Raw genomic sequence first — 27,542 nt, forward strand, 5'->3', positions numbered from 1 at the left:
CCTCTGCTGCTGTGGAGAACTGTGCAATCTAAGTTTGACACGAGAACTAATTTTGAACAACATTAGATACGGCCAAACACCAAACCACAAAGTTTACACTGTCTTGCATATATTACTGCACCTTCCAGTCAAAATCCAAGAGCAAATTAGATTTAAAATATTCTCAAGAAGCATATACGCTAAATACTTAAGCACATTAATGGTAAATTTCATAACCAATCATTTCTGTACTGTAACATTTTTCAAAAAAGTTCTGTCATCAAGTGTATAAAAACCATGAATATAGGGTAATAAAATCTAACCTTTGATCCATGGAGATATTGCGGCTGTGCATTAGGTTGCTTATCTCTTTGAAACTCCTGAGAAAAGGGTAACACAGTACGAACAAATCTACAAAAGCAAAATATAGACATAGTTAGTTACACTGGCACATCTAATATAACTAAATCATGCTGCTTCTGTCCACACACAAAATCAAATCGCCATTCTAATCCTACAGTCCAAGTCAAGCAGGGGGCAGCACACAGTTGCACTGCCGCAGGAACAGGGCAGAAACCAGATTACAATCCACATCTTTTTGCTGCTGCATCTTACTTCCCATTTTGTGCGGCTCCAAGGTGCCCATCAGCACACTGAAGGACATTTCTCTCGCACCTGCATTGGAGAAGAATTAGCAGCCCAATGTTAGCTGCTCTCCCTCTTTCTCCACGTAGGTGCTAATGATACAGGTAGCCCACAAAGGAGAGAAAGGGATTTCCTCCTACCCACCTTCCTTTATCCACAGGGAAAATCTGTGTGTGGAATAAAATCTTTTTTTTTCAAATGTATGCACAGTGTGCTGAGGTACTGTGTTTTTATTAGTGAAGGCCAAATAGAAAAGTGCTCCTTCCACTTGGAATGGAAAGTGGCAAAGTTTTTTTGGTGCTTTATAAATCCTGCAGGAGAAGATTTCACAATCTTGGACCAGCCCCAAGAAAGCTGCCTTCTGTACAAACAAGCTTTACCCTGGTGGTGGACAATTTCATTGCACAAGAAAAATGTATCCATAATAGATGCACTCCTGTCAGAAAGTGCAGTGACACATTTGGTATGTTTGCCATACCAATTCTGTGTCAGTGCATAAATAACTCTTGTTCTCCATATTCAAATCACCCACCTTGCTTCTTTAAAATACTGCCACTCCTGTTTAATGTTTTTTTAAGACCTTCACCATCATGTTGGTGTCACTAAACATAACCCTAAGTAACTCAGGAGGGTGGAAGTCCACCAGGGTATGGAGCCTTCCTGGTTTTAGGCCTCAGCAGACAAGAGTCCCTCCATGTCTGAACTATAATCGACCTAAAAAGCCAGGTGTAACAGCCATTATCAGTTGCAACAGTTCTAACTGGTCTAAAGCAGAAATAATGAGGCCTGTGCACCTTTAGCAGAAGGACAAGATAGCTTGCAGAAGGAAAGCTTACTAATGAGCTGCCGCAGCCAAGATTACTTAATGCACCTGCGCTTACGTAATTGCTACAGGGGGAGGAAGGTGGGGGGGGAGAGAAAAAAAAAACTTATAAAAAGGGAAAAGCCGCTTGTGTAGGGGTGCTGGATCTGAGGCATGCTAAGTCTCCCAGCACTGCTTTGAGATCTCAAATAAACTTTGCTTGCTTCTCCACCCTGGTGTGTTTATTGACGCTAAGCACTCTGGGCACGAACCACTGTTGCTTGCCTCCGGCACCCTCTGTGCCTGCAACAATCAGATGCAGCGTATGTTGCTATCAGAGAGTTTAAAACAGATTAGAATACTAATTCTGTCAAGATCAGTGTACGGCAAGTAACATCATAATTTTAATTCCAGTATTCACTGAAGTAAGTCTTGCTTTGTACACCATTAAAAATGCATATGCGTGGGAAACAAATGATCTGAACATGCCTCAAATTCTACACATAGCTAAAAAGTATAACTAAATGGATGTCTGCAAATCTGAATTCTCTACAATGCTATTTTTTTCCTGAATATAATGCTGGTACTGAATTCAGAAAAATAGTATTGGCAGAAAATTCAGATTTGCAGACATCCATTTAGTCATGCTTTTTAGACGGATATAGAATCTGATATGTGCTCAGGCCACTTGTTTCCCAGGCATATACAATTGTAATGGTACACAAAGGAAGCTATTTCCTTCAATGAACCTGATACAGTGGTCCAGGTATATATAGACCAGAAAAAAGTGTTTCCACATGTGAAGACAGAGTTGTCAGTTGTCCAGGTTTTCCAAAATGGTCCCTCTTTTGAGGTAGCTATCCTAGAAAATCTGAAGAGCACTCTGTACACACTGCCAACTGTTCAGTTTTGTAGGCTCAGGATCATCCCAGATGTCCCAGGGTTTTCTGTACCTCAGAGGTGGCAATCCTATGCGAAGAACAGGGAAGCCACCGAGCAATTAACAGTACACAATCAAAACTTGTGAGGCCAAAGTTAAAAGAAAAAAAAAAAGAAGAAAAATGCAATAAGCAGAGGAAATCAAGAGGAACAAAGAAATATTTAAATATATTATGGGCAAAAGGAAAACCAGTGGAAGTAGTGTCCACAAGCAGCTATTTGTCACAGTAGTCTGTTGAATTTAGAGGGAGTAAGGCCCAGAATCTGTACATACTTGCTTAAAAGCAATCCTTACTCTGGTAAGAAATCTATGGTGGAGCCCTCAATAGAATTTTGCATAAGAGGACTTGTTTTCATGACCAACGGTTTGCAGAATTTGACTTTTGATATTTGCTGCAAGTTTACCTTTTATTTAACTTTTGCAAGATTTTAATTTTAGCAGCTACTGCAATTTTATTAATTTCTACTACTCTGCAATAACAATCCTGCAAATAGAAATGCATATATGTAACACGTAGTACGAGTACAGAGACAATTGTGTGTGTTTGAAGCAAAGTGGCTTAAATTTCTGAAGTTACCAAAGGGGATTTTGAAGAAACTAGGCAAATGGCACACAAACCTTTAAATATGTGAGGAAAGAAATACTGGCCATACTAACAATTCACTGGTTGGATAGTTGGCATATTCCATCCCATAACATTTTTTAAAACAAAAATTAACTAGGAAAATATTCAGAAGAGAATGTCCTTAAAATACACATTGTAAACCAAAATGAACGATGTTACAAATACAGTTAGAAATTGAATGTGCAAAAGAAATAACTTTTAGCCAAAATTTGTTTCTAGCCACAAATGAGGCATACATTAAAGATATTTATTATCCAGCTAAAGATAAAAACATCCATGCTGATAGAACAACAACAATGTGCATGAAAACTGTAGAATACAGAAAACGAACCTCAGTTTGCAATTACCGTATATACTTGATCATAAGCCGGTTCGTTTATAAGCCAACCTCACCCCTCGCCAAGATGGATAAGTAAAAATGGAAAATTTTTATAACCCAGGGGTCAGCAAACTTTGGCTCCCAGGCCATCAAGATAAGCCACTGGGGGGCCGAGATGGTTTGTTTAACTTGAGCATTCGCAGGCACAGAGGTAAACCTACGTAAACAAAGTGTCCCGGCGCGCCGGCTGCTTGCCCTGACAGGCCGGGACAGCAACTGGTGGGGAAATGTTTTGGGGGGGAGAAGCTGGGGGTCAGGGGAGTAACCCCTGTGACCACCCTCCACGACCCCACCCCTAGCCCAGGGACCCTCACACTCTCCCCATCCATCCCTTCTCACCTTATCTGGGGAGGATGTCTCTGGCCTGGCTGGAGCTGCTCGGCAGGCTCGGCAGCGTGGCTGCAGCCTGGTCCTGTGAGCCAGACCGGGTGGCGCGGCCGCAGCATGTTCCAGCAGGCTGGGCCAAGTGGCACAGCCGCAGTGTGCTCCGGTGGTGTGGCTACAGCCTGCTCTGGGGGGGTGGGTCCGAGAGGCACGGCTGCAGCCCCAGAGCTGCAGCTGCTTCGGAGTCTGGGAGGGAGAGCAGCATGGCCAGAAGCAGAGAGACTTCCCTTCCGGCTCTGCTGCCTCTCCTTGCTCCCTCTGTTGGGGGTAGAGGTTGTGTCCCAGCTCTCCCTCTCTATACCTGTTCATAAGCCGACCCCCTTCTCTGGTCCTTCCTTTTACTAAAAAAAATCGGGCTTTTGAATGAGTATATTCTTTAGCAGGTTAATTTTTTTATAACTTGAACTCTCTTAGTGTATCTTATAACATCTTAGTTTTTTTGTATTTTATAAAACTGCACAAAAATAAGTATACTAAAAGTTTCAGTTGTTTGTTAAGATTTTAACATCTTTCCAAGCTATCTGCACTTGTTAAAATTCAGAAACTGCTTGCCTTTAGCTGCTTCCGAGGAAGAAAAGATCACTCAGGTATATGGCTTTTGATACAATATATCTATTATCTTATATAAAATAGCCTTTCATTTGGATTTCCCAGATTTATCAGTTTTTCCATTCTCTTGTATAACTGTAATGCACTTATTTAGAAACTTCCTCTTGAGATTATTTGTTCTTTACAGAGATTTTTCATTAATGGAGTTCATCAGGGATGTTGTAAACATTTGATGACATCACTCAAAGTAATCCTAGACATATGACAGTGCTTGAGATTGCTCTTTTCTCCCCTCACCCTACCCCTGTTACCTTTAAACTGACACTCATTTTCATGCTCAGTGAAAACTTTTACAAGTGAAAGAAAGAAGAGGAGTAACACTTATACCCGGTCACTAAAGATAAAATGGATTTGCAGTGCATGGACATACTGTGCAAGATTTACTGGGCTATCAACAATTTCCTTGAGAATCTTAAATTACTTTTCACAAAACAGTCAATGCTCAGTCAAGGTCTATTCAGCTGTAAATGGACTTCAGAAGTCATAGTGAATAATTAGAGATGGCCCAGAGCTGCAGAGTTGTACCCATTCACATGTTGATCCATGGTTTTTACTCAGACCCATCTCTATTGTTAATTTTAAGTGTTAGGGATAGAAGTAATTACAATGTCTTCAGGTGACTGAGGAAAGAAGAGACTCATTCAGACTTCCACTGTACTTGGAGCAGAGCACAGAGCAGGTAGGGCAGCACTTGCCTTAGAATTCAGTCAGAGCAGAAGTTCACATGAATCACAGTTGTTGAAATGAGCTAACATGCATCTTTGTTCAAGCTGTTCATTAGATACTGTCCTAAAGTTCTCTGACATTGAGCCCACTTGTTCAATTTCTCCCTTTCAGAAACGTTAGCAAGGTGCTGCGGTGAAAAGTCTGGAGCCAGAGACTTGTGTTGTATATGGTCCCAAGAGATGGGTGGGAAGAAGGTGGGGTGCGGGGGATTCTACTGGATCATCCTTGTTAATCTTTGTTACCTTCTGGCAAAGGAAGATTTGAAGAAGCCAGAAGGTAACAAAGATGAACAGATCTTCAGTATCCTTGACTGATTCATATTATCCATTTTGAGACTATGCATTACAACTTCCATCCTTCAATCCCAAGGACTGCACTGAATTCTTTAGAACCTACCAACATCATCTGTAATTCTTAAATATAAAGAAAAATCTTCTTTAAAAAATTCCTTGTAAGTGTTATGCTCTCAGTTTCCTTTTCAAATAGAAATGTTGAAATCTGAATAGTTTGAATAAAAGAGGTGGAAGAATGAGGCCTTTAAGACTGGCAATTACTTGGACAGATTCTCTTCCCCTCACTTTCTCTGATAAAGAGGAAAAGTTGCTTTGGTGAATAACTGAGCTGCACTACTCTGTGTATGGTTTGGCATGCTCCAAGATAACAAGTTCTTGTTAGATTTATTCTGTGTTGATGACTGTCCAGAAATTTATCCATTTTCATCACTACAGTTCTAAGCAATCACAACAAAGTTGATCACAGAGATAAAAAATCTGTTGGTTGGTTTACCAGTGCTTTTGAAATAATGACTGATAAATACAACACTGGTCTGGAAATAATCATATCACTTTCAAATAATCTCATACCAATAAGAGACCAATGTGAGGGAGTCTGCAACAGTCAACTCACAGGACAACAGGCACCACCTAAACTGATACTAATTTAACTAAAAACACTCTATAGAAAAAAAGTCTCTATCAACCAGTGGTCAATTCCAGCTCTTTGCGGGTTTTACTGAACTGAAGGCTATACACTAAGGTTATGTCTACCCTATGGAGCCTATGCTAGCATAGATATATTGACATAGCCCTCTAGTGTAGATGCAGTTTAAGCTGACAGAAGAAGCTTTGTCGGTATGGGAACACCATCTCCCCGAACAATGGTAGCTATGTGGACAGAAGCCCTCTCATGTCGACATAGCTATGTTAATAAAATCCTGGCATAGATTCAGCTATGTCCATGTTTTTTTCATGCCACTGACCACTGCAGCTATACCAATGTAACTTTTAATTGTAGAGCAGGGGTTGGCAACCTTTCAGAAGTGCTGTGCCAAGTCTTCATTTATTCACTCTAATTTAAGGTTTTTAGAAGGCCTCTTTCTATAAGTCTATAATATATAACTAAACTATTGTTGTATGTAAAGTAAATAAGGTTTTCAAAATGTTTAAGAAGCTTCACTTAAAATTAAATTAAAATGCAGAGCCCCCCGGACCAGTGGCCAGACCCAGGCAGTGTGAGTGCCATTGAAAATCAGCTTGTGTGCCGCCTTTGGCGCGCGTGACATAAGTTGCCTACCCCTGTTGTAGACCAAGCCCTTAAGATAGTCAAGTCTACAGTCACTGCAAAAATCTATGTCAGGTCCCACTCGGACAAGTGAGATTGCCTGAACATAAGGATCACGGCCTTAGTCTGTTCCTGTAAATTAGCATATGAAAGCTAAAGAATCATGCCTTGAATGAAATATTTAAAGTGACAAAAGTTATGTGTATTTTATTTTTAGACCTACATGAAACTTATATTTTGTTCCCTGTAGGGGTATGCTTACGGTGTGAGATCAAGTGGTTAGGGCATTACTTAGGGCTTGGAAGACCTGGGTTAATTTCTCTGCTCCACCACAAACATCCGTGTGACCTTGGGCAAGTCACTAAGCCTCTGTGCTTCACTTCCCCAACTATAAAGTGGGGATAACAGCACTTCTCTGCCTCCCAGTGGGATTACAAGGATACACTCATTAAAGACTACGAAGCACTTTGAGATCTACTGATGAAAAGTGCCACATAAAAATAGGTGTTGTTACTACTATATATTTAGAATTTGGCTGAATACAGAGTAACTCAAAATAGGACCCCTCTGAAGTCAAATACAAAGCTGGAGAGTTGATGAAACAATAAACGATAGGCACAAGTAGCATGATTGGTTATTTAATCATTGCAGGATATATTAGTAACTGAACCCTGCAATAGCTTACCTCAAATCTCATCAAACCTGTCAATTAAATATGAGCTTTTTTATTAAATTGTGTTAACTTGTGCCACTGTACACAGTGTGGGGAGCACAGCAGACAGCATGCCAACTTTTGACTAAACAGATGCAGTGGTATTTCCATATTGAACTTCTAATCAATCTTTTCATAGTAAAAACATTTTAGCAATTTAGTTTGTTCTGAAAATATTTGGGTTTTATTAAACGTTTAATTTTTAAAAAAATATAAACTCCAGAAAGGACAAAGAACTTCCTCAACATGTCTTTCATTTACACTGCTAACTTAGCTGATTAAGATAGTAAAGGGAAAGATACAAATAACACATAAACAAGGTTTATTGACATTGGCACAAAGTAGTTTCAAAGTATACATGGCAAAATGACAGATAGCCTCCTTGGAGATAAGGGCATATGTTAAACCTTCTAGAGAATTCCTCCTTCCACTGAACTGCAGAAGTCTGATGCCAGGAATGAGGGCAGGAAAAGAACAGCAGTGGAAGGGACTAACATTAGGAGAGAAGAAGTGGCCTTCCTCTCCTCTTCTGACGGTGGGCCAGCATGAAAGAAAGGAGATTAAGTAGCCAATACGACACACCTCATGGATTGGTAGGGCCCTACCAATTTCCCAGTGAAAACCGATGTCCACTTGTTCCTAGGAGCCCTCCAGCAAAGGAGACTCCTAGCTCCAGCTGGGCTGGGGATGGACAAGTCCTGTCCCTTCCCTGCACAACCTCTCTGGTGGTGGGGGTGGAAGTCGGGGGAGAAGACCAGACCCACCTCCGGGTGCCTCCCTCTGCTGCAGGATGCTCTGGGACTGGGCAGCAGCCCCAGAGGTTCCCGCAGCTGGAGGAGACTTGTGGAGTTGGATCCAATATTCCCTGTGCTGCTGGAAGCGCCCAGCTGGGTTCGGGAGGGACAGGAGCTGTTCTTTCCTTGCAGGGTTGCTCTTGGGTATCTATTCCGGCTGCACATAGCTCTGCACCCCTCCTCCCCATTCGCTTCCTGTCCCCCTCCCTTTGCAGCTGCCTGGGGAGGGGACATTGTACAGGGAACTGCCCGCACTTCCAGGTGCAATTATTAGCTTATTTCAACAAAAACAAAAAGAAAGGTGAGGTACTTGACAGAATTTTTTGACTGACACTTTACAGCAGCAAATCATACTCAGGGCTGAACTCACCGATTGGTAGATATGGACATTAGGGAAGTTACGTACTGTACTGATCTCAATTGACCACCTACCAGAAGACACATGCAATTACTGTAAAATGAGCATCCAAAGTAAATCAAAAACCTCAAAAACTATTACTGCAGCAGATCGTGTGAAAGAATTTGGAAGCCAAATTCTACATGCAGCTTGTACAAAATAGTGACAAACTATTTTGTACAAGCTGCAATTTTTCATTGGATCACACCTGTCGCCCAACGGTTCAGCAGGCACCACCCCCGCAGTTCCCATTGGCCATGATACCTGGTGCTCTGGGCAGAGGCAGCACACAGAGATGCCTGGCCACATCTCTGCCTAGCAGCTGAGCGAGGGGGATGTCGCCCACTCCCAGGGAGCCCCCCAGGGAAGAGCTGCCCAGAGCCCAGCTCACCCCGTCCCATGCCCCAACCCCCTGCCCCTTCCCACATCCAAACTCTGCTGCTACTGTGGGGTGAAGGGGGGGAGATGCAGAGCCAGCTAGGAAGCCTGCTGGCCCGCCAGCCCTCCACCCCTGGCACCAGCGGGGGTCCCAGGCCTTGCGCTGCCACCCAGCCCCCGCACCACTCCCGGGCAGCCCTCTTCCCCTCTACCTCGCCCAGCACCCAAGTTTTAGTCAGGGGTATATAGTAAAAGTCATTGACAAGTAACAGGCTGTCAATTTTTTATTACTGTCCATGACTTGTCCGTGATTTTTATTAAAAATACCTTTAACTATAATGTAGCCTTAATCACAGTCAGTTCTGTTTCTTTTGCACTCTAATAGAGGTGAATTAAAAATCCCCTGGATCTCATGACTAACTTGAACCCAGGGCTAGTGGAGTTGAGCTGTTGCCACACATTTGACAGCCTACGTTTCCACAAATAACCAAGACTGCAGCCTCTTCTTGGACTTGAACGTACAGGAGGTTAACAAACTCATGTGACTAAAATTCTGAAAACCAGCAGCTGCAATTAGTAAATCTCTAAATCTTTTAATAGCAGTCCATCCTATTGTTTAATCTCAGTGCACTATCAAATGTAAAATAATTACAGATGATCAGGTAGTTCAACGCGCAGTTTGCTGTAATACTTCTGCAGAAACAACTTCAATGTTTGTGCCCCCAAGACTGAAGTCTTTGTAAATGCCTGAAGAGTTCCACAAAATGCTATGCACAAATTAGTTCTACTCTTAAGCATTTATATTAAATAATAACTAAAGATTAAAAAGAGAGTGACAAGTTAATTTGAAAAAAATTACATGTTCTACACCTGCCCTCGTACCCCCGCTAATTTTTGTAATTTTACAATTCCTTTTTTTTTTTAAAATCAATGTTTTTCTTTCCTCTGACGTTTGTGTGTAGCCTTCACACAAGGAATAGTCTATGGAAGGGGAAGAATGAAACTGCCGACGCACACAGAGCCGTCAAATACACATAATATATTGAAAACTTAATCATTGGGCTTACTTGTAATAATTTGTGTGACTAAAGTGTGACAAACTGATAATGTATTTCAGTCTGTACTTTGCACTTTAATGGCAGTCATGTTTGTACACATACAGACATGTTAAAAACTGCAAGATACCACAGAGTCCTAGGAGGAAAAAATTAACTGGCTCAATTGTGTGTATGTGCACACAATTCAAAAAAGCACATAGCTATGTGATCATACATGCTTAAAACTTTCTGTATATATCAGAGCAATTCTGTGCACAATAATGAAATCAATCAAGCTGGATGACTAGCAAAGATGTTATCTAAGACCTCCCTCATTTTATCATCTTTCAAATTAATTATCCTGCTAGGCTGGAGCTCAGCCTAACCCAATTTGTGTACACACTTTTATATAAATAAGCAGCCGTACCACAGAACCCAATTTGATTTCCTCAATGATTCCACATTCACTTCCTAAACATTTTTAGAGGCATATACCAAATGCAGCCTCTGATCTGATGACTGAACACAGACTAAATATATTCAGTAGATGTTTAAATTTCTTTGATTGGTGAAGCTTTCAGAATATAGGAAAGTCAAAGTTTAACTATGCAGTGTTATTCCAGGTAACTGTATTCCAGTTATTCCTAAAAAACCTCATCATATTGAATGAGTCTGGGGCTGAATTTGAGAATTTTGACAAGAATTAAACATTTGTAGTTACTCGTAAGAAATACATCCAGCTGTTCTCCACAGGAGGACTCAAGCAATAAAAGCTGTTTAGTAATGCCTCCAGAACAAAAAGGACACTGTGCCTTTCTGCATAGCCAGAAACTTTGACCCAAAATACAAGTATTATTGAAAGGGAAGACAGAGGAAGCTCTCTGGGGAGAATGGGAGGTGAAATGATGCTGATCTACCTCTCCCCACCCCTGAATAACTCAACCTCATTTCATAGCCAGCAGGTCTCTCATTGTATTTCGCTCCTGAAGGTAAATGTGCTTTAACCACAAACTGAAAAGAAAGTAAAGCAACACAAGTCCAAAAAAACCTCAAATCCTCTTGTCCTGTTAGTGTCCTCAACTGACTCAAGCATTCTGTATTTTAAATTCCGCCCCCACATCTCTACCATTCTGTATCCTTAAAAGCAGGAATGCAAGACATGGAATAAATCTGCCATGGCAGCAGGAAATCACAGTATATATTTGTGAACGTGTCAGCTATATAAAGCAATAGAAGCCCCGGATCAGAATACATAGGTAGGCAAAAATGCCACTAACCTCCCGTGGGGGGAAAACAAAAAGACTGAATTATATGAATTTGGCTTACTTGCAAAATCCGCTCAGTTTTGATGGCTGGGAATTCTACATTGCTATATTAATAACCTTTGTGATTAAAAAAAGTGCATTTACACTTGAATCCATTGCACTGTGGTCAACTTCAAAAGGCACTTGCCCTCAATGACAAAAGAGGGGGTCAGTAATGCAATCAATAGAAACAGTGTATCCAAAACTGCCAGAGTGCAGAAGAGAGTGAGGACACATGTACAAAGATACGTGGCTACACACAACCACTCAACTCTGTCTCAAACCAGTAATTCATCCTCTTTTCTTTGCATTATCACAAAATCAAGGGATATAATTTTGCTTCTATTACTTATTGTTGTAAAATGTTTTACTACATGCTTTTTTTATGAAAATTTCCTCCTAACATGTACCTTTAACTATTTTTAGATATTCTTTATTTTACAGCATATTGTAGATAGAACATTAAAATTTCACCGAATTTGGCAACTCAGGTTAAGTTTGGCTTTTCTCCTATTGTGGACATATACTAGCACTGTCAAATGTATGAATGGATAAGTAGTCTGAATCACTTTGCTTTCTTACACATGTACATTTGTATGCCACATGAACTATTCCAAACATTTAAAAAGGAGATAGAGGCAAAACATGAGGCGAACAAAGACAGGATTCACCAACATTTGTTATGAAAGAGGTTATGGCAGAGACAAGCTGTTACAACCTTCACTTGTAATCAGTTCTTCCTCTGACTATAAATAATGATAAAAGTTCAAGTTTTGTACAAACTAATTTTAAAAAAAGGAAACCAATGTACCCATTGGGACTCAATTAATTGATTTTTTTTTAAATGAGAAATTGTATTTTTAAAAATACCACCAAAATATAGACAGTTGTCAGCCCTCGCTTATACCAGGTAAACAGAATCTACTATACATTTCACCCTGCTGATACAACAAACTACACATGCAAAGACAATGATTTAAAAGGCCTTCATGCTAACCTGTTAGTGGACCCATTGTAGCAATAGTTTGGAAGGAAATCATAGTTGAGCTCCCAGAAGACATGAAGAGTGATTCTTCCATAGGGAGCCGACACGTTGTGATTGGCTTCTCTGAACATGGCATCAAAGCTGTCTAAGGTCATGTATCTGCTCAGTAGCTTGTGTGTCATTTTATTTATCTCTACCAAGCCATCTAGCTCCTGAGAACATTTAAAACAAGAAAGGGGGGGGGGGAGAAACGTGAGGAGAATTATCAAATTTCCTTATGAGCTATACTATGGCGCTCATCATTACGGCATCTGAGAGATTCACAAAGATTAATCCAGCTTCAGAAACCCCGGTGAGGAGAAGGGGGCGTATTTTTCCAATCAGTAAAACAGGGATCTGAGGAACAGAGAGATTAAGGTAATAAGTTTATATTAATTTTGGGTGCCTGACTTCAGGCACCCAGGACCTGTTTTTTCAGAGCACTTAGCACTATGCACAATGCTTTATATATTCAGACAAGGCACCCAATGACTTCAGTCACACTTCCTCAATTTCTGTGTGCCCAACCTGAAGCCGGGGAGGGGGCTTGAATTTCGGAACACACCACTAATGACCACCAGTAAAAAGTCTGATTAAAGTGACTTGCCAGCACCACATAGGAAATGCTGTGGCAGAGACAGGGATAGAATCCAGGTTGCCAGGGCAGCATTCAACTGCCTTAACCATGAGACTGTCCTTGGACTGTCTTCCAATTCCCTGCCTCATTCACTGCACACCTTTCGACTCCTACAGCAAATGAGGCTGCGACCCTGATTCATCCCCAGAGCTGGTCCATCCTCTGCACTGAAAGAGGTAAGTGGGAAGAAAGGGGTCAGGAGAAAGGAAGTGATCATATAATTGAAGACCGTGGGCATGTCTACACAAAGAAAGACTGCTGAACTCAAATTAATATGCAAATTAGATACAATTAACTTAGACCTGGTCCACACTACAGCGTTAAATCAATTTAAACAGCGTTAAATTGATTTAATGCTGTACCCGTCCACACTACAAGGCACTTTAAATCAATTTTAAGGGGTCTTAAAATCGATTTCTGTACTCCTGCTCAACGAGAGGAGTAACCCTAAAATCGATATTACTATATCGATTTAGGGTTATTGTGGAAGGAAATCGAAGTTATTGGTCCCATTCTTTTACTGAGCTACCCATAGTGCACTGCTCCGGAAATCGATGGTAGCCTGGGACCATGGACGCACACCACCAAAGTAATGTGCCCTAGTGTGGACGCGTAAAATCAATTTTATAAAACCTGTTTTATAAAATCGATTTTATTAATTTCGATTTTACTCTGTAGTGTGGACGTGGCCTTAGGTTTAACAGAGACTGGGAATGGTTGGTCATGACACTAACTGAATCTATTTCCCCATGTTAAGTTCTCCTCACACCTTCTATGGGTCATCTCGATTATCACTTCAAAGGTTTTTTTTCCTCCAGCTGATGATAGCTCATCTCAGTTGATTGGACACTTCCAGTTGGTATGCGTACTTCCACCTTTTCATGTTCTCTGTATGTATAAATATCTCCTGTCTGTGTGTTCCATTCCATGCATCCGAAGAAGTGAGCTGTAGCCCACAAAAGCTTACGCTGATATAAATTTGTTAGTCTCTAAGGTGCCACAAGTACTCCTCTTTTTACAAATACTTAATGCGCAGCAAGCTGGGGTGTAAATCTATCCTACACTAGCCAGCCACCCACTAAGCGTTTGTGTGGACCTTGCTCCCATGCACTAGAAGTTCCCAAGTGCGCTTAAATCTACACTGCTTTGAACTTTTGGTGCGCAGCAGCAGGGTCCACACGAAAACTTAGCAGGCAGCAGGCTAGTGCAGAGCAGATTTACTTCCCAGCTTACCACGAAATAATTGTTTATGAAGACAGGCGCTGTATTAATAATGCATATACACAAGGCGCCTCTATTCAGTTATTCTGTATGTCTCTGTGCTGCCCCCCCTTTTTATGCCTCTTCTTTAAACTGAACAAACTTAGTCTTTTTTTGTATGGAAGTCTCACCATGTTTCATAATTTTCATTGTTGTGTAGCTCTGAAACCCGTCTGCCTACTGTATCTTTTTCGATATAGGGTGAACAGAACCGAACATAGTATTCCAGGTGAGGATGTTGCATATTAAACTTGCAAAGCAAGAGCTGAAATGACCAGAGTATTTTTCTCCTTCTCTCCCAGGTTAAACTAAGGGCGTAAGATTATGGCGAGATCTGGCATAAGCCTTCTTGCCTACCAGCGGAGCTTTGGAAATAAAGTTTGCTCATTAACATTTTAATCAGGAAACTAACTAAACTGACACCTTGGTATTGTATATATGGGTTCCCTCCATGGCCATTCGTCAGATCTGATTACTTTACTGATGAAAACAAGTTTTTCCTATTGGCAACTCTACAGAACCAGGCTGTCTAGAGAAAGAGATAGCTATTCCACTTCATGCATCTAATGAGACTGTATGCTAGACTCAGTCCCTGGATTATTTGTTTTTGGTCTGCAATTATGTATAGAGTACAGAACAGCTGATCATATAAAAGTTGCTATTTCAAACTTAAATAATTAGAAAACCTTATCTCCCCCTGCTGCCCCAGTTCAATTTCCAAGCACATCATGCAGCCTGCCTTTTCCTTCCATTGCTCTCAAGGCCCTGCACTGTGAGAAATTTTCTTCTGGCCCAGCAAAGCAAAACACAGCTTCTTCCAACACCAATTAATGCTGCTCATGAGCTGACCAGGACAACTTCGAGAAGGGAAAAGGTGGGATCTCCCCCTCACTCTTCCCAAGCTTGCTGCCTGTTCAGTGCTCCCAGCCCCCAAGCACAGGAAAATGAACTAGACAGTCTCAAACACCACTGTAACACAAGCCAGTGCACCATGTTAGACTGCCCAGGCCTTTCATGATCTCATTTGACAGGAATACTAGTGAAGCAGCATGAGAGAGGAGAGAATGAAAGCTGAACAACGGAGGAAAGAAGAGGTTTTCAGCTGGTCTGCTTAACTTCTTTTCTGTTTACACTTATTTAACTCATCTTTGGGACAAAGCAGATATCTTTGTTAGTCCGACAACACTCCCGCCCCTTCGGTAACATATGTGAGAGTTCCTGGCATATCAGGAGAAACTCAAGAAATACTCCAACAAAACCAAAGAAAATCTTCTATTTCTAAGGTAAAAAAGAAAAGAGTTTTATTTTGTATTTTGTAGAAATCTTTCAGGCTCTCTTTGTACATCAAGGGTGGGCAAACGTTTTGGCCCAAGGGCCACATTTGGGTGGGAAAGTTGTCTGCATGGCCATGAATGTAGGGCTGGGGTAGGAGTGTGGGAGGGAGTGCAGGGTATGGGAGGGGGTGCGGTGTGCAGGAAGGGGCTCAGGGCAAAGGGCTGTGGTACAGGAGGGATGCGGGGTGTAGGAGGGGACTAGGGCAGGAGGCTGTGGTACAGGAGGGGTGCCAGGTGTAGCGGGAACTCAGGAAAGGAGGTTGGAGTGTAGGAGGGGGCTCAGGTCAGGAGTTGGGGTGGAGGAGGGGTGCATCAGGGGGCTCAAGGCACGGAGTTAGGGGGCTCAGGGCAGGGGATTGGGGTGCAGGGTAAAAGAGAGGTTCAGAGTGTGGGCTCCAGCCTGGCACCGCTTACCTCGAGCAACTCCAGGATGGCAGCAGTGTGCAGCAGTGTGTCCCTGCCCACTCTGGCCCCACGCTGCTCCCAGAAGTGGCCAGCATGTCCAGCAGTGGCTCCGGGGGGTGGGGGGGTGGGAAGCAGCTCTGCCACACGCTGTCCTCACTTGCGGGTACCACCTCTGAAGCCCCCATTGGCCGCGGTGCCCCATTCCCAGCCAATGGGAGCTGCGGGGGATGGTACCTGCAGCCAAGAACAGCACACTGAGCACTCTGCCCCATCCCCTCCCCAGGGTTCATAGGGACATGGTGCCACCGCTTCCAGGAGTGGCGCGGGGCCAGGGCAGGGAGGGAGCCTGCCTTAGCCCTGCTGCGCCATGGGGCTGGGAATCCCATGGGCCAGATGGGCCAGATCCAGCCCGCGGGCTGTAGTTTGCCCTCCCCTGTAGTACATCATAAGGCTGAAAAACAAGAGTGCAGCTCTGAATGTAGACAAGGCCTGAGATACGTCACTAGTTTACCACACTTCCAGTGAAAACCCTGTTGGTCAGCTTCAGTAACAATACTTACAACAATGGAGGTCAAGTCTTCACTTTCAAATCGACCAATTGCCAGTTCCATTGACTTATACATGGCTGCTGAAATCCTCTGAGTGATTAAGCGGTTCAGATCTATTGACCTACCAAGAAGCTAAAAAAAACAACCCCCCAAAATGTATCAGACAAAATGGTATGAGACTAATCTTGATTAAGGTAAGAAAACCAATTTTTCTTAATTAACAGATAAAATGAAGAACTGCATGTGTATATTATATTCAGACATAATATACAGATAATACATATGAACACGTATGTTGTGTACACGTTACCCCATCCCACATTCTCACACAAAAAATACTATAGATGGTGCATCAAAATCTAATCAAACACTGAGCTAATTATGAATATGTTTACAAAGAAGACGATGATAAACTTGTAGAAGACTGAAAAATTATTCAGTTTAGAGCAGGGGTCGGCAACCTTTCAGAAGTGGTGTGCCGAGTCTTCATTTATTCACTCTAATTTAAGGTTTCGCATGCCAGTAACACATTTTCACGTTCTTAGAAGGTCTCTTTCTATAAGTCTATAATATATAACTAAACTATTGTTGTACGTAAAGTAAATAAGGTTCTAAAATGTTTAAGCAGCTTTATTTAAAATTAAATTAAAATACAGGGCCTCCAGACAGGTGGCCAGGACCTGCGCAGTGTGAGTGCCACTGAAAATCAGCTCGTGTGCCGCCTTCGGCACATGTGCCATAGGTTGCCTACCCCTGGTTTAGAGAGACAATTCCATCATGCGCCATATTTCTGTACTTTTAAAAACTATAAATATTTGCATTAAAACATGATCTTTGCAGCTTTAGAGGTCATCTACCACTGTTGCTTGAAATGATAATGTTCTGTCTCTGATGGTCAGAGTCAAGCTGTTGTGGATAGGATGACAACAGAAACAGAATACTATGCCCTCAGGTGTGGAATAAGCACTAGGTACATCAATATTATTAAAAAAAAAAAGTGGTGGAACAAGAGGGGAAAAAAGCAAGCAATTCAAATACAATACAGTAGCATCAGTTTTACTCACTTGTACATGTCTCTGTTTAAGCAGTGTCTCATACCGGTTGGATGGTGGTAAGTGAATTGTTGCCCCCTGATTCTTGCATTCGGAGCGCAACCGTTTATCCAGAAGCAGACTTATGAGGAAAAAAAGTGGTTACTACTGTACATTACACAGCAAACTACTGCAGAAATCAAGGAATCATAGAATCGTAGGACTGAAAGGGACCTTGAGAGGTCAGCTAGTCCAGTCTCCTGCACTCATGGCAGGACTAAGTTTTATCTAGACCAGGGGTTCCCAAACTTGGTTCACAGCTTGTTCAGGATAAGCCCCTGGCAGGCTGTGAGACGCTTTGTTTACCTGAGCGTCTGCAGGTAAGCAGCTGTACCTGCAGACACTCAGATAAACAAAGTATCTCGCGGCGTGCCAGGGAATTACTTTGAACAAGCTGAGAAGCAAGTTTGGGAACCCCTGATCTAGACTGTCCCTGGAAGGTGTTTGTCTAACCTGCTCTTTAAAATCTCCAATGATAGAGATTCCGTAGGCAATGTATTCCAGTGCTTACCTACCCTGACAATTAGGAAGGTTTTCCTAATGTCCAATATAACCCATCTTTGCTGCAATTTAAGCCCATTGCTTCTTATCCTATCCTCAAAGGTTAAAGGGAATAATTTTTCTCCCTCTTCTTTGTAACAATCTCTTATGTACTTAAAAACAGTTATGCCCCCATTCAGTCTTCTCTTCTCCAGACTAAACAAACCCAGGTTTTTTTTCCAGTCTTCCCTCATAGGTCATGTTTTCTAGACCTTTAATAATTTTTATTGCTCTTCTCTGGATTTTCTTCCAATTTGTCCACATCTTTCCTGAAATATGGTGCCCAGAACTGGACACAGTACTCCATTTGAGGCTTAATCAGTGCGGAATAGAGCAGAAGAATTACTTCTCGTGTGTTGCTTACAACACTCCTGCTAATATACCTCTACCCTGATATAACGCTGTCCTCGGGAACCAAAAAAATCTTACTGCGTTATAGGTGAAACCGCATTATATCGAACTTGCTATGATCCACCAGAACGCGCAGCCTCCCCCTCCCCCCCCCGCGAGTGCTGCTTTATTGTGTTATATCCAAATTCACGTTATATCGGGTCGCGTTATATCGGGGTAGAGGTGTACATCCCAGAATTATGTTTGCTTTTTTTTGCAACAGTGTTAAACTAAATATGAGTCAACACTGTGTGATTCACTATGACACCCAAATCCCTTTCTTCAGTACTCCTTCCTAGGCAGTCATTTCCCATTTTGTATGTGTGCAACTGATTGTTCCTTCCTAAGTGGAGTACTTTGCATTTGTTCTTACTGAATTTCACCCTATTTACTTCAGGCCATTTCTCCAGTTTGTCCAGATCATTTTGAATTTTAATCCTATTCTCCAAAGCACTTGCAATCCCTCCCAGCTTGGTATCATCCACAAACTTTATAAGTGCATTCTCTATGCCATTGTCTACATCATTGGTGAAGATATTGAGGAGAGCTGGACCCAGAACTTATCCCTGTGGGACCCCACTTGATATGCCCTTCCAACTTGACTGTGAACCACTGATAACTACTCTCTGGGAATGGTTTTCCAACCAGTTATGTACTCACCTTGTAGTAGCTCATCTAGATTTTATTTCCCTAGTTTGTTTATGAGGTCATGTGAAACAGTATCAAGAGCCTTATTAAACTCAAGATATACCACATCTACAGCTTTATCCCATCCACAAGGGTGTTACCCTTTCAAAAGAAAGCTATCAGGTTGATTTGACATGATTTGTTCTTGACAAATCCATGTGGTTACTTATCTTATTATCTTCTAGGTGTTTGCAAACTGATTGATTAATTATTTGCTCCATTATCTTCCCGGGTTCTGAAGTTAAGATGACTGGTCTGTAATTCCCCAGGTTGTCCTTATTTCCCTTTTTAAAGATTGGCACTATAATTTGACCTTTGCCAGTCCTCTGGAATCTCTCCCGTCTTCCAAGACTTTTCGAAGATAATCACTAATGGCTCAGATATCTCCTCAGTCAGCTCCCTTAATATTCTAGGATGTATTTCATCAGGCCTTGGTGACTTGAAGACATCTAACTTGTCTAAATAATTTTTAGCTTGTTCTTTCCCTCTTTTAGCCTCTGATCTTACCTCATTTTCAGTGGCATTCACTATGTTAGCTGTCCAATCGCTACTAACCTTTTTGGTGAAAACTGGAACAAACAAACAAACAAAAATACATGTATAAAAGATGTTACTATCAGAATAGTTACCTTCCCGCCATAATCTTGTAGTATGCAAATATCTGGTCTGCCAACTTGTAGACGAATTGGTCAAAACACAAGTTTACCTGGAAAATGGTAGGGACATTATTGATTAGTATTTGCACAGGTATAAAAAGGGGCACATATCCTAGTCTCCCTTGTCATTACCTACAAAAACAAATCAAAAAGTGCTAGTCAGCACCAAACTCCTCTACTTCCCCATGAAGAGCAGTTACTTCAATCTAAACAATGCCGAAACCAGACATATGCAGATATGTGTTTATTCAAAGCTTATCACTGTGGAAGATTGCATCCTCCTCCCTTTGTTTCTTCTTTTGGCATTCTCACCACTTTCATTCTATATCATCACCATCTGCTTTGAAGATATACATATTGCTGCATAATGTTCCTTCACCTTTAACAGACTCCATCTCCCTACTAGGATACATAACTGTTTTCTCCAATAGATGAGTTTACTTTACCTCTGCCTCAATTTCATCGTAGAGGAACTGCTTCTTAAATTTAGTAAGCGCATAATGAGCGCTATCATTGTAAAGATCCAAAGAATAGAGAACATACCTAAATGAAAAAGAAAAAAAGAACAGTTACTTACCCTACAGCAAATTTGATTCTTTGAGATGTGGTCACTTTGGATCCCACTGAAGGTGCACATATGGCACATGGGCATGAAATCAGATTTTTTTGAATAGCAGAGTTGGGGCGGTGTACATACCCTGGGCCTCCTTGTGCTCCAGTGCGAAGGCATAAAGGGCAGCATTGACATGGTGCTCCCTCAGTCCCCTTGAAATTCAAAGCCCATGGTAGGTAGGGACTTCTAAAAGAGAGCGTAGGTCATAACATCTACACTAACTATAACACCTTGAAGAACCACAGTTACGATAGAGGAAGTAACTGTTCTTGCGCTGAGTATGTGTCAGCACGTACGTGACTGGCAAGCAGTATCCTCTCGAGATAGTGGGAATAAGGTGTTTCAGTTGCACAAGTCAAACAGTGATTGTAATACTGGTCACCCAAACTTGGCATCTGTTCTACCTGCCAAGTCCAAGACATAGTGTTTGACAAAGGGTTACTCCATGTTGGTGCCTTACAGGTTTCTCATATTGGTACATTTCTAAAGCAGGCAGAAGTCACCTGAGCTCTCATGAACTGAGCCTCGATGTCGAGTGGGAGAGGTAACCACCAGCTGGTAACACAATGTATCTCCTTGCGTTATCTGTTCCAATATTCTTTAAGATCAGATAAGTTGGCCTTTGAATATCCTGTTTCAGCCAGAAACAGATGGGGCAACAATTTGAATTGTTTGGTCCTGTCAACATAATAAAAGGAGACCTCTAGATACACCTAGTCTGTTTAACTTCTCTTCTCCCAGTGACAAAGACGACAGGTAAGTTGATGGATTGGTTCAGATGAGATTCTGATGTCATTCTGAGAATGACTTTCAGGTGAGGTCTTAGCAACATCTTTTCCCTTTGAAATGTTGTGGGATGAGGGTTAGCTATAGTGTCTGAAGCTCACTCAAAGTGATAACAACTAGGAAGACCATCTTCAGAGTAAAGAGGTGTAAGGAGCATTCTGAGGGAGGCTCAGTGAAAGGCTCCATGCATCTCAGAAGGACTATATCAAGGTCACAAGCAGGAGGGGGTTCTCTGACTGCTGGATAACTGTGTAATAGACCTTTAAAGCTCTTCTATACATGGGGTGAGAGAAGACCAAGCACGACTGTATAGATAATTGACAAGCTGAAATCACTCCAAGGTGGACTCCAACAGAGCTGAGCCAAAGACCGCTTGCCTGAAGAGTAGTAGGTCGTCAAGTATCTTCAGTACAGAGGCCCGTACTGGGCCCAGGCCTTTTTGGGCTGCCCATATTAAGAACCCCTTCCATTTTGAAAAGTTTTTCCAGTAAATTCTTCCTGCTTTGTATCAGGAATTCCTAGACTGGAAAGGAGCAATACCTATCCATAGCATTCAGCCAGCACCGTCACGTTCAGTGACTTCAGATCTGTGTGGAGTATCTGGCTGTAATACTGCAAGATCTGATCCAGATGATCTAGGAGCCATATCAGAAGGCTGAATGGACATCTGCAGAAGATCTGTCAGCCAGAACTGCCTTGGCCAGTACATAGCCACCAGGATAATCATGGCTTTGTCTCTTTTGATCTTAGAAATCCCCCTGGAAATCTGGGGAACGGGTGGGAAATTGTACAGCAACTCTTTGTTCTTCAGTAGGAGGAAGGTATCCAGCAGTGAACCTGGACTCAGGCATCCTCTAGAACAAAAGTTTTGCACTGTTCTTGGCAGTGCGCATGTGTACCATGGGGAATCCCCACTGATCGATTATTACCTCCATGGTGGATCTGTGCAATGAGCATTTGTGGGTGGTCATTGACTGCCTCAGGAATTCTGCTAGAGCTGTTGCCGCCTACCAGGAGGCTAAGGGCCTCTCAGATTTACCCTGTTCTGATGGCACCAATTGCAGAAGTTGATGGCTTCAAGGGCAAAGGGCAAGGAGCAGACACCTGCTTGCTTGTCTATGTAGTGCATAGCTGTCTTGCTGTCTGAAGCTCAACATTATTGAGTTTTGGAGGACCGACAGGAAAGCCATGCGGGCTAGTCTGATGGCTCTGAGCATTAGGATCTCCACAGGTAGCCACGTGTCACTTAGGGTCCAAGTTGCTTGGATCTATAGATGGTTCAAGTGAACTCCCCTAGCTGTCCCTGATACACGTTTAATTAGTGTCTTTGTTAGAGAGGAAACTGAAAAGGAGACACACACCCCTTTTCACATTTGTGGATTTTAACCACCAAGGAAGTTCAGCAGTGACATGATGAGGTACTATGACCTCATGAGGTACTATGACCTCCTCGTCTATCGGGTGTTTCCCCAGAGAAAAAACTGTCCTAAAGCAGAGCTGAAGAGGGCATAGGTGAAGTCTGGCAAGTGGCGTCTTGTACATGCAAGCCAACGTGTGACCTAGCACTGTGAGGCATGTTCATACTGTGCTGGTTCTGATGTCAGCTGGAGTTTGAGTCTCTGTAGAGGCTTTTCCTGATCTGTAGGCAACCAGGACTTCTTTGAACTTTATCATCTGAAGCGAGGTAAATGTCAGGTTTTTTACAGGTCACTAGGAGACCCAGCCAGGTGAATACAGATAGAGCACTGTTCCAGCCTGATGACATCTTCTACTCTCACCTGCTTCTGATCAGCCAGTTGTCCAATTACGTGTAGATGCCACATCACCTTAGACATTCACAACACGTTCTGTGAAGACCCTTGGTATCATGAAGAGTCAAAATGGAAGACTTCATACTGGTAATGATTTGATCCCACCATGAATCTTGGGTACTTCCTGTGGGTGGACAGATAGCCGTACTGCCAACTCTAGCGATTTTAGTTTTGGGGTTTTTTTGGTCTGTCTCCTGAAAACACGCTAAAAGCTGCCACCTCACAAACAATCCCTTATTCAAAATTCTATGAAGTGTAGTTGGAGCCATGTTGGTCCTAGGATATTAGAGAGATAAGGTGGATGAGGTAATATCTTTGATTGGACCAATTTCTGTTGATGAGAGAGACAAGCTTTTGAGCTTACAGAGAGCTCTTCTTCAGGTCTGTAAACTCAAAAGTCTACTCAGAGGAGTTTTTACTGAGGGATGACCCCCTTGGGTTGTTTGGAGTTGGATGTCTCCTCTGGGTCTGAGGTGATGCACACTGATTACTCAAGCAGGTGGAGTTTTACCTGCACATCCCTCGACTTGGGAGCACTCAGTCAAAAGGATTTACACACCACTCATTTGTGGTTTTCCCCAAAACAGAAAAGGCATTGGTGATGCCAGTCAACCAGCAGGACAAGTTCTTTGTTGGACAAATAGGGATTAAACCATAAGGTTTTGGCACCTGCCACGGTGGTTAGTGCCAAATACCTGCCATGCTGTATAAGGGACTATGCGGGAGTGTCCTCTCTTTCGGAGGAGATGGCCAAAGAAAAAGTTAACAAGGTAAGAGTTGAAGAAGGATTTTTTTTTCATAAAACTAGGTTAGAAACAGAGCTTGAAGTGAGTAGGAGATCGGACACTCCTCAGGTTCCATCTCACTTCCGTGGACAGTAAGAGAGAACTGAAGACACTCCCCTCTTTATTCTTTTATACCCTTGAATGGGGTCCCGGGAGGCACAGGGTGCAGACGCTGCCTTGAGGGGCACAGCTGCTCAGAAAATTCTGATCTTGGGCCCATGCACGCCTACCGTGGGATCTGCACTGACACGTACTCGAAGAACAAATATTCATAGTTTATGAAATGCTTCTTTGTAAATATAATAACAAAAATACTTGATCATTGAAAAAATTATTTGTAGTTTAGACTGAGAAGATTAAAAATACAGAAGGCAAGCAGATCTATTATCTGCAATGTACCATGCCACAAAAAAATCTGACTACTAAATTCTCTAGAAAGGAATGACCAGTCAGGGCAACAGTGCCAAACATCCGGTCCAGAGGCCTGATCCAGGCATTTATGTGACCTGCATGACAGACTCCAGAGAACTCTGGCCCTCTTGAACAGTCAAGCAGATAGCAGCAGGAGACAGCAGAGACCACTACCATACAAACCTCAGAATTTAACACTTGGTATCCCACATCTCCAAAACATTTCCCAAGCTTTTGTTTTTACTAAGCATGACAATTTAAATGTGTGGAGAGGAAGACCTTTCAGACCACATAAGATCAACTTTTCTGGCCATTGCACGATTGGCCCCCACAGGGAATAGGAGCAAATAGGAAGCCACAGAAATGAAAAGCATTAAAATACTGCTATCAGCTTTGTCTCAAAAAGAGATGGAAACAAATAGGATAATTTAGATTCATTTTCTTTTTCCTTGCACATACACTCAGAATACTGAGAATAAATAATTGTTCATCTGCCATTCTATTTCTCTGAAGACACTGTATTGGCTGACTCCTACTGATCCACCTCAGAACAGGGTACATTTTCAATTACATTTTTTTCCGAAGATGTTGTCCTAACATTCTTTGATGCTTGTTACGTTTCTAGTGCGGAGAGCTATTTGCTTTCCATTCATTAAGGAACAGAGTTAAATCCTGGCTGCTCTGAAGGCAATACAAGTGTTGCCATTAACTTTGATAGGGTTAGGATTTCACCTGGAAACTTTATGTTCTAGAGGGGGCAGAGAAGCACTGAGTGTGGCTCTCAGAATAAGGCTGGCCTGCCTGTGCCTCAAAGAACCAAAATCGTTGAGAGTCAGGGGAACTCACACTAGCGTGCAGAGATGAAAGTAGGAATCCAGGAAACAGTATCATTAAAGAATTACATTTGCAATACTATCTTAGCAACAACTTGTTAACATCAGTGGTCTGATATATATAGGCACTAACTTTATAATACAATGGTATTTAAAATGACGCAAAAGAAGAGCACACATAGACCTTACTCCATCATTGATGCCTCTTTTGTCTCCAGAATATGGTCGGTCAAAATCCAAGGCATAGACATCTCAATGGGGAACTGGATTCTTCTTCCCATTGTGAGTTCTAAGAAGAACTCTCTGAACCACAACTGGGACAGGTCACAGCATTGCTGCAAGGTTTCTTTCAGAATAAATGACAAGCCATTATTCTTCTCATATGAGAAGCAAGTTAGGAACAAAACAAAAAAATGTGATTATGATGGTAAATGTGAAACTACGAAGCAGGTGAGTCACTAGAGCTACAGGTAAATCAAATTCAAATGTAAAACCTGTGAGGTTTTTAAAATAGTTGTGAACACACACAAAAGCTCAAGTGTTTTATTACAGAAAATATTGCCAAAGTGGGCCAGCCCACTGGTTTAGTGGCAAAAGTATATTATACCACCCTGGAGGAGAGCTAAGTTTAATTCTCCAGCAGGGGCTCAAAGTGCTGTAAAATCAATGCTCTCAGCTCCTCAGCTTGGGGAGAAGGAAGGTTGGAGCATCTTGTGGCCATCATTTTTATTCCATCCATCTGATTAAGCAGTAAAATTGACTGGCCCCATATGATCCTTGCAGATTAGAAGGGCAGGGAATTATCTGAACTCTTGAGGGAGAGTCAGGAATAAGGGAAGATAATTTTGAGATGCTGAGAGATTCCTTAGTCTCTCCAAGTAACAGACACACCACAGGCAATGTTTTCAGAATGCTAGAGAACCAAAACAAGAATTAACTTTTTACTTCAACATTTTCTAATAAACACGGTGCTGTTTATGGAAAGCGTTAGAACGGGAACTAACAGGCACCTCTCCTTTGAGAGCTAAGGGTTCCAGAAAAATAAAAAGATGAAAGACAACACAACATGGTGATGACAAAGACTAGATACAGTTAATGTCAGTAGGTGAATCCATTAGGATAACATGTTTCCGATTACAACTGACAGAATACAGAGGGGTAGCTAATCAATACCAGATTTACCACTACTAGGGACTTGGTGTGTCTTCTAAAAAAAATGAAGTTCTTAAATTTTTGCTATTTAAACAGGTTTGATGTTGTGTCTTTATTATATAAAAATATAAAGTAACAATAAAAAAAATACAGCCCATTAAAACAAATGCATAAAAGGGAAAAAAACGAAAAGCATTTAGGTGAATCTTTCTTTTGTATCTCAAAAAGTTCTGACAGGCCAATGTTTTAGATAAACAAACCAGATCTAACTGGCTTAGGTAATCGGAAACATTTTCCAGGGCACGCTAAAGGTGTTAGGACATGCTAAGCTGAACACTGATCATCTACGTATCTTACCACTGAAATTTATCAAATGAGTGTAGAAGAAAGACTCGCGATGAAATTTTTCTATGTCCAATATGGTGGGCCCCTCAAGGCTACTTCTCAAGGTTTTCTTGGAACCACTTTTGTCAGCAATGAGAGACTCTAACATAGTTCTCACCATGTAAAGCTGTATCATTAAAGGAAACATTTGTGGTGGAAAGGAAAAAAGGAAAATACACATGGTACATTAGTTGAGCAACACTGAAAAATACTATCAAGAAAGTGACTGCTCCACTTCAAACTGAAATTGTAAAATTGTAAAATAGTAAAATTTCAGCAAGAGCCATGCCTTTCTCCTTTGGGAAAAAGGTAAATGCTCCAACCAAAAGTTAATGCCAATATAAATGCCTAGCCAGAAAGCTTTCCACGTAAAGGGAGTCTGCATTAATATAAAGCAATAGATAATTTGCAGTGGAACAGTTCACTTGCCACAAATAAAAATAATACGTAATATCTTACCACCAAAGTTTAAAAGAGGCGGATAGATGTAGGACTGCCTCAGAAACTTGTTTATCACATGCAATAGCTTTTCCATTCCAAGAGACTTGAGCTGCTTCAACAGCTCAGCAGAGTTTAAGGACTCTGTCATAGTGCGAACCATGTAGAGCTAAAAACCAACAGACAAGGAGAAGCGGGGGGAGAGAAACAGTTAATACAACATGTGGGTAAATAAGGAAGGGGAAACAGAAGCAGAAAAAGTGTGTGTTAGTGTGTTAAGGGATGAAAAACAATACAGTAAGCATGCAGAGGGAAACATCCACTTCTAAAGTAGGCAAGTTTCTTCATTTGGACTCATTATTCTGTGAGGGTCCAATACAATGCTCATTTAAGTCAATGGAAAGGCTCTCACTGATTTAAATGAGAGCTGAATCTGGTCATAAGAGACTAGCTGCTTCTCAGTTTTTTCACAAAAATTTCTAAGTA

At 41.8% G+C, this 27,542-nt stretch overlaps 1 protein-coding gene across 6 annotated transcripts in view; it reads right to left on the reverse strand.

Annotated features, from left to right (window-relative positions):
• CYFIP1 (cytoplasmic FMR1 interacting protein 1) overlaps positions 1-27,542 on the reverse strand; it is a 143,417-nt gene that overhangs the window by 52,656 nt on the left and 63,219 nt on the right. For 5 of the 6 annotated variants that reach the window (XM_030571175.1, XM_030571199.1, XM_030571168.1 and 2 more), the window contains 8 exons: positions 26,592-26,745; positions 25,272-25,428; positions 20,290-20,386; positions 19,817-19,893; positions 17,544-17,652; positions 16,492-16,611; positions 12,269-12,468; positions 303-390 (listed from right to left, as the gene is read on the reverse strand). In XM_030571175.1, the coding sequence (XP_030427035.1) occupies positions 303-390; positions 12,269-12,468; positions 16,492-16,611; positions 17,544-17,652; positions 19,817-19,893; positions 20,290-20,386; positions 25,272-25,428; positions 26,592-26,745 (1,002 nt within the window). Of the gene's footprint in view, positions 1-302; positions 391-12,268; positions 12,469-16,491; positions 16,612-17,543; positions 17,653-19,816; positions 19,894-20,289; positions 20,387-25,271; positions 25,429-26,591; positions 26,746-27,077; positions 27,226-27,542 lie in introns of all 6 variants that reach the window. The other variant, XM_030571191.1, reaches the window with a different exon arrangement.

Source organism: Gopherus evgoodei, chromosome 1, assembly GCF_007399415.2.
Source record: "Gopherus evgoodei ecotype Sinaloan lineage chromosome 1, rGopEvg1_v1.p, whole genome shotgun sequence".
In the NCBI taxonomy this organism is placed as follows: domain Eukaryota; kingdom Metazoa; phylum Chordata; order Testudines; family Testudinidae; genus Gopherus; species Gopherus evgoodei.